Source organism: Anas acuta, chromosome 1 (assembly GCF_963932015.1).
Source record: "Anas acuta chromosome 1, bAnaAcu1.1, whole genome shotgun sequence".
NCBI classification, from domain to species: Eukaryota; Metazoa; Chordata; class Aves; order Anseriformes; family Anatidae; genus Anas; species Anas acuta.
The window spans coordinates 153,039,335-153,053,443 of record NC_088979.1 but is presented as its reverse complement, the minus strand read 5'-3'; the positions used below and the strand labels follow the sequence as shown (position 1 = coordinate 153,053,443).

The 14,109-nt window shown below is 42.9% G+C and overlaps 1 protein-coding gene across 3 annotated transcripts in view; it reads right to left on the bottom strand.

Annotated features, from left to right (window-relative positions):
• Positions 1-561, bottom strand: part of TMTC2 (transmembrane O-mannosyltransferase targeting cadherins 2) — a 258,351-nt gene extending 257,790 nt beyond the window's left edge. For 2 of the 3 annotated variants that reach the window (XM_068667510.1, XM_068667501.1), the window contains exon 1: positions 208-561. In XM_068667510.1, the coding sequence (XP_068523611.1) occupies positions 208-290 (83 nt within the window). In that variant the 5' untranslated portion in view covers positions 291-561. The remainder of the gene's footprint in view (positions 1-207) is intronic. The other variant, XM_068667492.1, reaches the window with a different exon arrangement.
• Between the last annotated feature and the right edge of the window lie 13,548 nt (positions 562-14,109).

Below are 14,109 nucleotides of genomic sequence, written 5' to 3'. Positions count from 1 at the left end.
CACCCACCCGCGCCGCTCTCCCCGGTACGTGTTAATTACGCACCCGTTTTAATCGCGCCCGGATTAAGCCGCGAAGCGGGGTTTCCCCCGGGAGCCACCGGCCGGGGTGGGGGGCACAGACACCCACCCGACGGCGGCGGCTCCCGGGGGGCTGGGGGCAGGTGGGCAGCCCCCTCCTTCCCTCCATCCCTCCCCCGTGTCCCCTACCTGTCGTCGTAGCAGAAGTCTGCGCCCAGCGTGTTAAGGTACAGGGCGAGCCCCAGGGCGCCGCTCACCAACTCCGCGACCATCTCTCCGCCCGCCGCCGCCGCCGCCGCGCTCGCACCGGGGCAGCCCCCCCGGCACCGACCCCGCCGCCGCCGCCGCCCCCCGGCTCCGCGCTCCAACGGCGGCCGCAGCCCGGCGGCGTCCCCCCGCCGCTCCCTACCCCATGGCAGCGGGCACAGCCCAGCACCAGGGCGCGGCGGCAGCCGCCGCCCCCCCCCCTCAGCACGGCCCCGGCCCGCGCCCCCTCGCAGCCGAGCCGGGCGCCGCCGCCGAGGCTCTGGGAGCGCCCGCGTGGGGCGCCCCGGGCTCCCAGCGCGCCTGCGTGCGGGGCCGCCCCCCGGCCGCCCCCCGCCCCGCCCCGGCCCGCCCCGCCCCGCCGGGGGCTGCCCGCTGCCGCCGCAGCGCTCCCGAACGGGTGTTGGGGCCGCTCCTCCGTACCCACGGCCCCGCTTCCCCGCTCTCTTCACGTCTTCTTCTTGGCCTTTGTCTTTTTCTTCTCCTTTTCCTTGGCGCTGTTCTCCTTGCTTTTCCCATTGCTCTTTTCCTCTTGTTTTTTTTTTTTTTTAAAAAAAAAAAATCATTTTTTTCCTCTTTTTTTTTTTTTTTGCCCCTTTTCTTCCTTTTTACTCCTCCCCCCCAAGCCCACATTGTTAGCAGGAAAGCCAGGACCCGCATCGCGGGATGCCGTGGCAGAGCAGGGGGCTCCGCGCTCCCGCTTGCCCCGAGCCTCCCGCTCTCCCTCCGTGATGGTGACAGGACGTCCACCCGCGGGGGTTCCCGCTGGGCAAACCGAAAGCAAAGCACCGAAACTTGGCAGGGAAGCGAGCGCAGCCCGAGGCGAGCGGCGCCGCAAGCCGGGCTCCCTGCAAGCAGGCGGGCGGCGGGGCCGTGCCTGCCCCCCGGGCACGGAGGGCGCAGCCTGAGGGGGGTCGGGAAAGGGCCCGTGTGGGGGCCCGGCTGCGGGAATAACGCCCTGAAACCGTCCTCGGTAATTCGGGGGGTGCGGAGGCACGAAGTTAAGGAAGGGGTTCGGGTCCATCAAGCTGCTTGTTTCCTTTTTTCGAGAGTTTTTTAAGTCTCGCCTCCGCTTTGTGCCAGCCAGGCGTTTCTATAACCGTTCCCTCATGAATTCCATCAAGTGGCACATCATGCTGTCCCAGAAGAATGGGAGCCTGTGCATCAAGCTGCGTATAATAAATTGGGGAGCTTTTAACAAGTTTCCTTGCTCCCCTACGTGATTATTTAATGCTGTTCTCTGCAACATCACGATATATTAAGTGCATTAAGACCTCTTTCAAGCAACGTTTAAAGTGCTCTTGTGAAGTCTGCCCCAAGTGTCACAAACATCTCAGCTGCTTTTACTTAGGTTCGGGGTGTGTGTTATCACCATCAGTGGCAGTAATTGCAGACTTGGGGGGGAGGGTGCATTTTGTTCGGAATATTAAAGCTTTGAGGGGCCTTATTGAACCCATTAGCAGATCACATTGATCTGGGAACTGCGCGTTAAACTTTTCAGCCTGAAGCACAGAACACAGTAACCCAGATTTTAAGAGTCGGTCTGCTTTGTCAGAGCAACTGTGATCCTGACGTTCGAACACCAGTTCTCAATGTGTTTCTGGACCTACTGCCAAGATCCCAGCCGCCATGGACTAAGGTCCTTGCCACAGTGGGATTGCTGAGCTTCCACACAAGGCTTGCACAGCTCCTTTTCTGGAACATCCTAAGAAACTGCCTGAAAAGCAGCATAATTGCTGCTGAGTCACAGTGGCAGAAGTCTCTCCTTCTCCATCAAGAGCAAATGGACTTTTTCTTCAAGGAGGCAGGACTCCTGGCTGGGATGGATGAGGCCTGGCAGGAGAGCTTGAGAAACAAAACAAATCCTCTGGGGAGAGAGTTTAGCCAAGCCTGACACTGAGTAACAGAAGCAAATGTCAACAGAGGGTGGGGTCAGTTGTGAGGACTGTGGGGACAGCCTTCCCCGCTGGACATCCCCGGTGCTTGCGGGTGGCCGGAGGCAGCATCAGGACCCCACCAGCCTGAGCCAGCTGCCGCGTGGATTCAGCTGCGCGAACAGGAGCCTGCAGGGCCTGCGTATCACAGAAGCATTCCTCCCTATAAACAAAGGATAAGTGTCCTCCCAATGGAAAGAGCTTTCTTGGGTGGAGAAAAACCTGCTTTGTAGAAAGAAATAGAAGGCTACGTGTGCACATACCACTCTGCCTGGACTCTCTGTGGCCTCGTGCACCAGTCCAAGCTGGGGGCAGCAGGTGGAAGGAGCCAGTGCAGAGAGCTGGATACAGGTTCAGCATCAAAATTGTTGGCCATGACAAGCAAGCAACACTGCTGGAGAGCACAAGAGGGTAGAAATCAAAGTGTGCTAGGGGAACTCCATCTGTTCTTCGGTTAGTTAAAATAATAAATGTACTGGAGTTATGAACAATGTTACATTTTACTATAATATCTGGAGATGTCAGATAACATTCTGACTCATAGAAGATTTACAGCATGACGTGCAGTAATCACAAGGTATCAAAAGAGGTAATTTAGAAGTTCAGATGTGTCACTAGGCAGCCATTTCCAAAATAACCTTCACTTCCAGAAAGTCATTGTCACAGATGCTGGTATCAGGGAAAAGGGAAGAGGTGGAGGGTTGTAACAACACATAATACTAGCAGTAATTGTAAAGATAACTAGCGCTATTCAGTCTAACAGCTGATCTATTGCATATAGCTTAGCAGAAAAATTCATATGCTTTATTGCAGGTATGGCCCTCAAAAAGGGTCTGTTTTAGCACCAAGTGTGAAATTTCTTCATCATTATAGATTCTTCAACATTATAGATTCTGAGTCAGTGTGCTACAATACACTCCACCTAAACCGTGCCCGAAAGATTAAGTTGTGGCACAGCGTGTAGAAATACATGTCTGTCACAGTGACAGATTTGGTTAAGCGGTCACTGACTATGAGACCTTAAATGTCAGGGTAATGCATGTGGTGCAGATCCCTCAACAGATTAGATTAGACACTTCAATTTCTATACACGGCGTTCATTTGCTGGAGTTTGTAGAAAATGTTTGTACCAGCTTCCTCAGAGCATCTGAGAAGAGAAAGGCTAGCTGTGAATTGTTATCAAAATGAGACAAGTGAATATTAAATGTTACTATAGGAATAATGCGGTGGAATTTTGTTTGTTTGTTTTGTCTTGTTTTGGCCAGTTCTTATGCTTGGGTATCATCAAATAAATATCATATAATACTGTGCATATTTTGAACAACCTAAATTACATCCAGTGATGTGACTTAATGAGCGCAGAAATGTAAACTTGGGCTCATCTTAAAACACCCACGCAGTTGCTGTTGTTAGTAGTCAGGGATAAGCTGGTGCTATCTGAGGAAATAAATCAAATTAGTTGAATACGTATATGAATGAGTGACCTTATTTTATCAAAAGTAGGAGAAAGTGGGGTAGAGAAGAAAGTTTCAGCCAAATGCCTTTTTCAGAATTACTGATTCACAGAGATTGTTTGATTTTGTGGACCAGGATCTAAGCTGCTGTTTTCCTGTCATGCTGATGTAGTCCCAAGCTGGGAAAAATCCTACTAATTCTCAACAGATCAGCATTTCTACTTTCTTTGAGACATTGTTTTTTTGTTTGTTTGTTTTCTGTTTTTTTTTTTTGTTTGTTTTGTTTTTTGTTTTGTTTTCTGTTAAAGCTGTGATAATAATGACGTTAGCAATGACAAGCAAGCTAAAAATGCATTGCAACTGCTAAACAGTAAAATCTCACGGAAATCTGCAAGAAATAAAACACCAAAACCTAAATACAAGCAGAAAAAGAAAGTACACGCAGGACTTGCATCCATCTGAGGAAGAGATCTTAGCTGAACACATTTCCTAAGGAAGCACATTTCCAGGAGGCACCAGTTCCTACTTTAGATCAGTCAGTGGAGCTAGAGTATTGCTGCAGAGCTGGAGAGAGAGAGAGAGGGAGAGAGAGAAAACCAATGCAATTTTAGCTTGACCTAATGTAATTACACAGACTCTCCAGGAAGAAAAAAGATAGTTATAGGTAAATTTCTTGTATACATCTAACATATAAAAGCATCTATGTAACTCACAGTAGAGCTTATCTTGAAGAAGCTGATTACTCCAAATGGCTGTGATTAAAAATGATAATGTTTCCCAGAAAACTTATGACTAAAATCCACAAAGGGACTTGGATATCTCATTCTTCAGAGAATTCTTTTATGCTTTAGATTTAGGTGCCAGTGTGGATTTTTTGCTTAACTGACATCAGATGGAGACAGCTGTAGTTTCTACGTACCTAATCTACACAGTTAAAGTCCTCTATGTATCCAGATTTCTGTCTCTTGTTATTTTGAGAACTAAAAAACAAACAAACAAACAAACAAACAAACAAACAAAAAAACCAAAAACACTGCTGTGTTTCTTAAAGCTTTAGCGTATTCCAAAGCCATGTCACAGTTATTAAAATATGCCTTTTCTTGCCTCTTAATACCTGCAAAACCTGAAACAAAGTGTGTTAGGAGCATGCAGAATGGCATACAGATATACAGATATTTCTGTTTCAACCAGCATTAACCAAGGGCACAGGAGACACGACGTATCTTTGCCTAATCCAGAGAATAGATCTGAACTATGGTGTTGTAACTCTGCTGCTAACTGCACCAATGTCAGGCAGTCTATGACAGGGCACTTTCCCATCCAATTCATTTTAGTACAGGAACACCCATTTGTTCATGATATGAAAGAGCCATTGTTTTAGAAGCAATTAGCACTAGCAATTAGGGCATTCCTTTAGCATACATGCAATCTGGAATCAAACATCTACTTTGAATCAGGAAGAGAAGGACAGATTATGAACCCAATTCCTTGACAGCTCTGCAGAAGTACTTTAAATTGTAAAGCATTTGTAATGAGAATTAATGGAGCTCCTTCCCACTAATTACATTTTAAGAAAACAAACAAATTGATTTAGGCATGCATCTCTAAAAGATATTTTCAGATAAACGTCGTAAGGAGAAGCGTAGTTCCTTTCCTGTTTTTGTTTGTTTGTTTGTTTGTTGAATGAGCTCTAACAAATGTAATTCTGACAGTTTTGAAGGCATTTTTGATTTAATGTCCTATGACAATAAAGTCAATAAAACAATAGAATAGTTTTTGTTCCTCTGTGATTAAAAGCCTCATGAAATTTAATGGAAAAACTGTGATTTTCCATATTCAGTACTTCAGGTGTCTCCATACTAAAGTTGCTGTCCTCTTCCCGACTCCTCCTTCAGATGCCTGGGCCTGCATTTTTGGACTACCACCTAAACCGATCATTTGTGTTCTCTTCACCCATGTGCAGTAGGAAACAATGATGCATCTCAGGTCTCAGAAGGATACTCCAGTTTTCCTGACAATGTAACCATTGTCAGTTAATTTGTTGCAGGATACTATTGACTCATTCTTAGTGATATGGGTTAGTGGAGGACTTCTTAGTGTTAGGTCAGAGGTTGGACTCAATGACCTTGAGGTCTCTTCCAACCTAGAAATTCTGTGATTCTGTGATTTACTGATTTCTGGTTCTATGTTCATTAATGCTTGAATTAAAAAAAAAAAAAAAAAAAAGAAATGTCAGAGCAAAAGGTAGCTTTTCGTCTCTGCTGACATTTCAAGGGTAATTTTCTTAATGTTACTCCATTCTAGACTAATCCTAATCTGCTTTACATATTTATCTCCCTTGTCCTTTGAGTTAGCCCAAAGTGAGATCAAAGGTAGTTTTTAATCCCTGTTGTTCAGAGTAAGTTGACAGTGTAAACTTACTAATTGTAGATATGTCAACTTGCACGTTATAAAAATAGCAATATACTGGTTATCTTTTTTTTTTTTTTTGTAGTTCTTTTTATCAAAACAGCTCAAACAAACACAAATTCGTAAAAGATGTCTCTGGAAATAAAAATAAGCTTATTTTACATGGGTAGATGTGGAGGTAACTGGCATTTGTGTTGGTTTATCTGGTTTATATGGGAACTCTGTAGCAGAAGAGGAACCTGTCCGAGATCCCAGTTATGATTCCCAGTCATTCATTTGCTTTCATCATGAGATCATCCTTCCGTTCACAGTAATTGATATTTCCTTAGACAAAACACAATGGAATTATCCCAGGGATTAATTTGGCCTAAGACCTTAATTCTGAGAAAAGCCCTACTTGACAGATGGATGCCTGCAACATAACCAAGAAGTCTGTGGCGCACAGCCTGGATTTTATGCAGGTGGAGGAAAGGGAGTATGAGTGGTATATCATATCCTGCCTCTCATCATTTCTTGGCAGATGTATTGCCCAGTAGATGGAAAAGCTTCATCAACAGCTGAAAATCTGTTTCTTGTCATCTTCCTTCCCATAGAAAGAAGTGAGTCATCGTGCTGTCCATCAGTCCCGTACTTTTCAGGGTACTGACATTTCCCTTGTGATGCAGATGTTGAAAGACAGTTTAATTTTAGTCTAGATCTGTCTACTTCTACTTCATTTGTCCCTCAAATGTACAGCCTGGGATATAGGCTGTGAAAATTGGACAAAAAATGATATGTCTCTATGGCAGCAACATCAGACCTTCGTCCCACGGCAGAACAAAACCAGCCAAAGATGCAAGTGTAATTTCCACCTCAGTCCCTGCAGATTTTCTATGGAATAACCTAATTTACTTCTTTACTTCAGTACAATCTTGGCTTCCTGCTGTATAAGTATGAAGTAAAGCCAGGAAAGCCATGATTGCTCTTATTTTAGAGGGAATGTGTCAACATTACTGAAACATATCTAACACCAGCACAAGCACAATTCTCAAGAGTTAAATAAACAAGGAAAATTATTATAAGGAGTAAACTTTTGAATCCTTCTAAACAGACTCAGTTTGATTTTTCATAATAGTGTTGGAACCAAATGACGTTTTGTACTGTAATGTAGACAAGTCCGGAGAGGATAGTCAAGGAGTTCTAGGCTCCTAATGAACAATAAAGCAGGAACAGCAACTAAATTAGCAGGAACTAAATTGTTTCTTGCTTGCTCAGTTTGTGAAATATCTTATCTGACTATGTGAAATCATATATGAAAATCTCAGATGGCCTCTGTTTCCCCACTTTAAAGTATAATTAACACATGCCAGCAATAACATCACATTAAATTTAATTTTTAGTGGATTAAAGACATCACTACTTTGATTTAGAGCTAAGGCAATTGTTTCTTTTATTTGCAAATATGCAAAAAATACAAAACATGAAGTGTATTTTTTATTATTTTTTTTTAAGTAAACAAAAATAACAGAAGTTTAATCAGCTCAGTGGACCATTCACAGCTTTTAACTGACTGCATTGACTTGGGATATGCAGGTGACCCAGATTTCTCCTCTGCTGTGTCACACAAACAGTTCAGTACAGAATTGTACTTTCTGTGATCAGTGAGTCAATTGGTTTGCTACAGGCTATTACATATAGATGATGCATTCCAGTTATATTTGTGTGTGTCATAGAATGCAAAGAAGTAAAATTCATGATATTCAGCGTACACAGCAAAAATAAAATTCTTTGGAGACCCAACCCAGGAAGTTTCTTCTCCTGTGCACATTGGCACAGGTGAGAGAATTCCCTCTTTTCACTAAGCGCAAGTTTTCTAATTTATTTATTTTTTTTTGTTTGTTTGTTTTGTTTTTTATTATTACTTTTTCTTACACTGTTTGCCTGGGAAGATACACATATTTCTAGTTCCTATAAACCTCACCGTCACCAAACTGGCCAATTTATACCAAGGTCTTTGTGCGCTGATAACAACAAACCTGGACTTCAATCAATCTCTAGCAACCTTTAAAAGAAATTAGGATCTTAAGATTGTTTTTCATTATTATTTATATACAATGTTGGTTAAAAAATAATGTTGTGCTTTCCATTTCCATTAGGACCTTTTGGAAAACACATATCCTACTGAACACATTCCATGGAAAATGCTGACTTTCTGTGTCAAATCTTTCATTTGGTTTCCTAAATCAGCTAACAAGTGAAAGATGCAACCATGCTCTGTCAACAAAAGGATTTTCCCATATGCTAGCTACCATGTGGTTAAAAACATATTTTCTAGCATAGCTACATTGTCAGAGATTTTAGATCATATTTGCAGCTGGTATAACTTGTCATAGCTTCAGCAGACCTGTCACAATTTCTATCACCTAGTGTCTAATCCTTAATACTTAATACAGAGGGAGGCATGAAAAGAGATAACCAGGTCTCAGGAATGTTGACATTTTAAATTCCTTCCTACCCTATTTTGCACAAGAAAGAGCATTACATTTGGCTATGTAAATAGATCCCAGATTTTAAAATAGCCAGGTTCTTTTCTGCCTCAAGGAGAAAGAAAGATATAAACCAGAATTATTGGCTTTCTGTAATATTTTATATTCAATTTTCTCCTGCTACGTCCATGCCATGTAATTGTGTGCACATGTGTACATGCGTGGTCCTTGTTGTACAGGGTTACAGCCAGATTCTTGTCTGAGTGCCAGGGCTCTACCAGGGGTTCAGGGAGTTGCTGCGCGCTCTCCTTTATTCCGTGTACAACAATGAGTACTCCTTCCTATATCTGCCAAACGCATGGTTTGATCCCATTGATATCCATTTGGCATCATGCTGTTATTCACTAACCCTTCACCACAGCTATTAATCACATGCACATGTGAAGTGCTGTTTGCAAGGGGTGGGTTCACGTCTGCTTTGTTGTCTCGTTTTATGAAAGGCTCTAACACCAGTCTTCTGGCCTAGCCTTTCTCACCAATGCATTGCTGAAATATGTACCCCTGAGTGATTCCTGGCTCTCCACTCCGTTCCGACACCCAAAACATTTATACCTGCCCAAAGCACAGGGCATATTCCAACCATCCCAGGAGATGCTTTTCCACTACCTGAGTACCCTCCCTCTCTTCCCCTTCAAAGTATTTTAGTGGGGGGCTTTCAAGAGAGCCACCCTCTGGAAAATGCTGCTTTGAACATTTAACGGGCTGCAGATTCGTCATCCTTCATCCATTTTGGTCTCAGTGTTTGCCTCGTTTGGGCTGGTTTGGCTTGTGTCCATCCTCAGCAGCAGATGGTGGTTGGCTAAAATGTTCCTATGACAGTCCCCTCTGTGTACAAATAACCTACAAACAACCCGCAGAGTACTGTTTTTCCCTGGTCACAGCTAAAATCAGATAAGAGAAAGTTACTTTGTTTGCAAATCCAGCCCTCTTTAAAGAAAAAGCTCTCTTTAACTTTGAAAGAGTGCTGACAAAAATGCTACCAGATAAGACCATCCCTGGGGCTCCAGAGCAGCAGTCTGGTAAAAATGCTATGAAACAAGCCTCCAAAAATGCTGATGGCAACCCAGAGCATTTAATGGCAAAAAGGAACTGAGTCATGAGTCTGATTTTGTGAGCACAGGGTCAAACCCTTGGTTTGCCTACGTTAGCATTGCTTTGACAAAAGATACGATTAAGCTGTCTGAGTATCTCACAGAGGATGTCTGTAGACATATCTCAATACACCTTTGCCATACTCTCTATAGGGAAACTGCTGAAGCACGATTTACACACACACACACAAAAAAAAAAAAAAAAAAAAAAAAAAAAAAAAAAAAAAAAAAAGAGATGTCCCTTTTTTGCAGATATTTGAACTAGGCTTCAGAGAAAATTTCTGATATTGTCTATCAGGTACATTTTGTAAGCAAACCTTCAGTGGCAAAACATATGGAATAATGAAATATTTTTCAGTGGGAAAAAAAAATATTTTTTGCCAGAGACAAATTTATCTGATTCATGCTCTTAAGTGATTGCTTTCGTTGCAGCTTTTTAAGCCAAACAGTTCAGCTTGAGTTTATGAAATGTGTTCAGAGTTTGGCAATGGGCAGACCAAAATACACACAGACAGCAGAGGGCAAGATTAAAAACAGAGGGAGTGCAGGGCTGGAGTGGGCTTCCTGCTGTGGCTGTGACCATGGCCAGTACCCATTACACATGATTCTCAGTTTTCTGGTTATGTTCCTCTTGGGGTGCTTCTCCCACTGTTCTTATCTCAGGCCCCAGCACCTTGGGACATTTCTGAGAGAATTTAGTGAGCTCAGAATTACAGAGACATGTCAGAAGTCCCCAGTTTGCTGCATAGCTGTTAAAAATCATGTCTTCCTAATCCTTTTGTCAAAATGGAACCAGACAGGTCTTTGCCACAACTAATGCCTTGCATTTTCCACAGCCCACTTTCCTTATGAAGCAAAGTAATGAAAACTGTTGAGAAGGCCTATGAAGCTGAGCAGCAAGCTCAGCTGTTCATCCCAAAACTAGAATGCACTTACCACCACCAGAAAAAGTAGTTGCTTGCTGCAGTACTTTTAGAAGATTGTAAATGCCCAGAGCACTGCACTGCAGCAACAACCTTGTTCTGCTTTAGATGAGAAATAACTATATGTGGCTGTACCATTTTAGAGGGGAGCAAAAATTACCTTTTTTTTTAAATTTAAAAATAGCACAGAAATTTAAAAAAAGAAAAAGAAAAAGTAAAAGAAAAATAAAAAGAAAGAAAGAGAAAGAGAAAGAGAAAGAGAAAGAGAAAGAGAAAGAGAAAGAGAAAGAGAAAGAGAAAAACTTAAAATGCTTCCAAACTAACCTTTATTACAAATGAAGGGAAGTGACTAAATAGAGTTGAGGGCATGGTGGCCTGCCCTTTGCATTAATCACTTCAGCTGGAAAGGTAGTGAGGGGAGCACACAGTCATTAATCCAGAAACAGTGAGGGGATGGCATCCTAGGAAGGGCACCAAAGTCCCGGATCCAGAAGTCCCTGGGATACAATGCAGGATGATATCACTTCAGTAGAGAGCTGCAGTTCAATGGTGCAGTCAAATCTTATTCTGTAAGTATATAATGCAGCAGACCAAGAAAGAAGCATGTTATTCTTTCTAAATCATAGGGATTGAAAGGTAATCATTTCCTCTGTCTGTCTTTCTTTCTTTCTTTTTGATTGCAGCATTCTCTCTCCTCAAATACTAAATAAAGGCACAATAAAGCCAGTGGTTTAGAGAGATTTCCAAAATGCCTTTGAAGAATTTTAGATGAATTGATGAAGGAGTTTACTTTCAGGCGGTATTTTAAGTTAGAGACATTTCATAACAAAAAGAGACCATGTTTGTTAGCAGGTGCAGAGGATAACTGTCTCTTTTCACTCAGAGGCTCCCCATCTATTTCCAATCTACTTTCAAGTTTGTTTGGGATTATTTTACCAGTGCAGGGACTTAGGAGGCTTTAGAAAGATTGTATGTTCTTGCAGTTAAGAATATATACTCTGGTTTCGGGTTTTGGATCCAGTGGAATTTGCAGTTGTATTTCTTCACTTTTTCTGTTTATCCTGTTCTTAATCTGCATTGATTTTTCCCCTATATAGCAGGGGAAAAAAATCAATTTTCCATTATGTTTTTTAATCAGTCATAGTAAGAGTTAAACAGTCTTGGGCACTGCAGGTAAAACAGCTGATAATCAGCTCGGGAGTTATCTCATTTATTACTCTGAGTTGACAGGGGGTTAAATTATTCCCTTAGCATCCAGGCTAAGGCAGCATCTTGCATCCAGGTATGGTGTGTGCCAGAGCAAAGCCCACCCCAGAGGCTGTGCCAGCTGATGCTAGTTGCAGTTCTGCCATCCTGGGGGACCTCAGGTAGCTCATGCTGATGGCCACAACATCACACAAGCTAAATGGAGGCAGTGGCATGCTGTCAGCAGACTTTGGGGTGAAAAGGTGATTTTCTGATCTAAGCATTTGCTGGAAGACCTTGATCTGCCACTGCATTACAGAGGAAAGAGAAGTGCTGAGAATGGAGCTGCCCATTCAGTGACTCACCCAGGGCCTGATTCAACTTTCTTTAGAATCAGTGGGAGCCTTTCTATTGGTTTTGCAGCACGAAATTGTTCAACAGTCACCATCGTGTGCTGGGAATTCTTTGTCTGGTGGAAAGTGTGATGAAAAAAATGTTCCAATGTTCATCATCCTCAACTGATAAGAAAAGACAGGACCCTGGTAAAGCAATGCAGATTCAAACTGCAAAAAGACAATTAACAAGTCTGAAGACTGGGATATGCAGATCTTTCTCTTCCCAGATTATTAAAGTACGGGGTCCAGAGACTGCTCTGTGTAATAACTTTCTGTGGTCGCAGCGTCAGTTTCACTACTATGACTCACCCGTGATTGCTCTTAGGTAAGTGCCAGATGCCTTCTTATTGCTCTCAAGCTTCAGTTCAGCAAAACATACAAGCACATGCCTAAACACTTTTCTGAATAACAATAGCCTTTGCACATAATTAAAATTCATCACACATTTAAATGCATTGCTGAATCAGGGCCTAAATGCTCAATATGGGTGATTAAAGGATCATAATCTAATAGTTTTTGCTGACGATGTGACATAATTTTTCACTGTGCCTCTGTAAAACTGGGATAAAAGCTCAAAATGAAATTAAGGAGTACCTTTAAACTAGCTAAAAATTATGGTGCTGAAAAAAATCCAGAACACAGGTTCAGGTCTCTGCTGGAAGCAAGGGAATTTAATTGCCCCATTAATCACACGTTTACACTTCATCATGTTTTAGTATAAAATATTGATCAGTGGCGCTCTCCATTGCTCAAACTCCACAGTGTTAGTCAAGGGACTTTAGATATCTTCTCCAGACCCTGGGAGCCCTGTAACTGTGTCCCACTCCTAGAGAAGGGGCCCTAGCTCAGGACTGAGTGCCCCATCTTGAGTGGCACTTACACCAGACCTGGGGCCATTTTCACAACTGGCGTTTTACTTTTAGGTGTCTGAATGGTGATGTGGAGCTTGTAGGGCAACAGTTCTTAGAAATAACATGACAAAACTATTAGGAAAATGCTGCCCTTTGGTGGTCACTCCTTCCTTATCACGGGGGGCTGGCACAGGACTGGGTACCACTGCCTATCTCCATATCCACTGTGGTCTTTCAGCCATATCCAGCCAGTTTTGTACCAATTTTCAGTGTCAATCTCCTGTCTGACTCACATACAGATGCTGCCTATCCCCCAAACAGCACTCCAGGTCCATTATAAAAGTATTTGTGAAACACAAAGAGAGGTTCATTCTTCCAAGCAGTCTGGGTATAACACATGTCCCTTTTTGATATAACAAAATACCAAATGCTTCTGCTGCACATGGTTTCAGGAAAGACTAAGCTGCTAGTGGCTATCAAAAAAAGCCAATGTTTTTCTTTAGGGGTGTTCTGACATGTCCAATACTGCAGCTTTCCAGCCTCTCAGCCTCCTGAGAGAAGACCAAAATTTATGTTATTAGATGAACATGGTTACTGCATATACTGTGACAGTAGGATTACTTAAGACTTGCACAACAAGGCTACAAATTCCTTGTTCTCCTTACTTTTGCAATATGTAAGTTTTTAACAGAAAAGTATGCAATGCTCGTATGCTCTATGAATTTATCTTGTGCTGGTACACCCAGCGATACCTTCCATTCAGCCCTGTGCAGCTGTTACGCTGTTCCGACACTTCAGTCTGTGGAAATCTGTAGAAAGGGTCACTCTTTCTTCTGGCATTGAGTCATCAGGCTCATGCGAAGTTGTCCATTTGGACGACTTTGGCCCATGGCCACCATGACCCTCAGATTTTCTTCTTCATCATTGGGTAAGGGTGCTCCAGGGTGAAGACCTACAGTCTCCAATCTCTGTCTGTCATAAACCCAAAGATTCCCATTTTCCTTAACTGACAGAGAACCCTCAGCCAGCTGCCTTCCTTCATAAGGTCAGCTGAAGGACA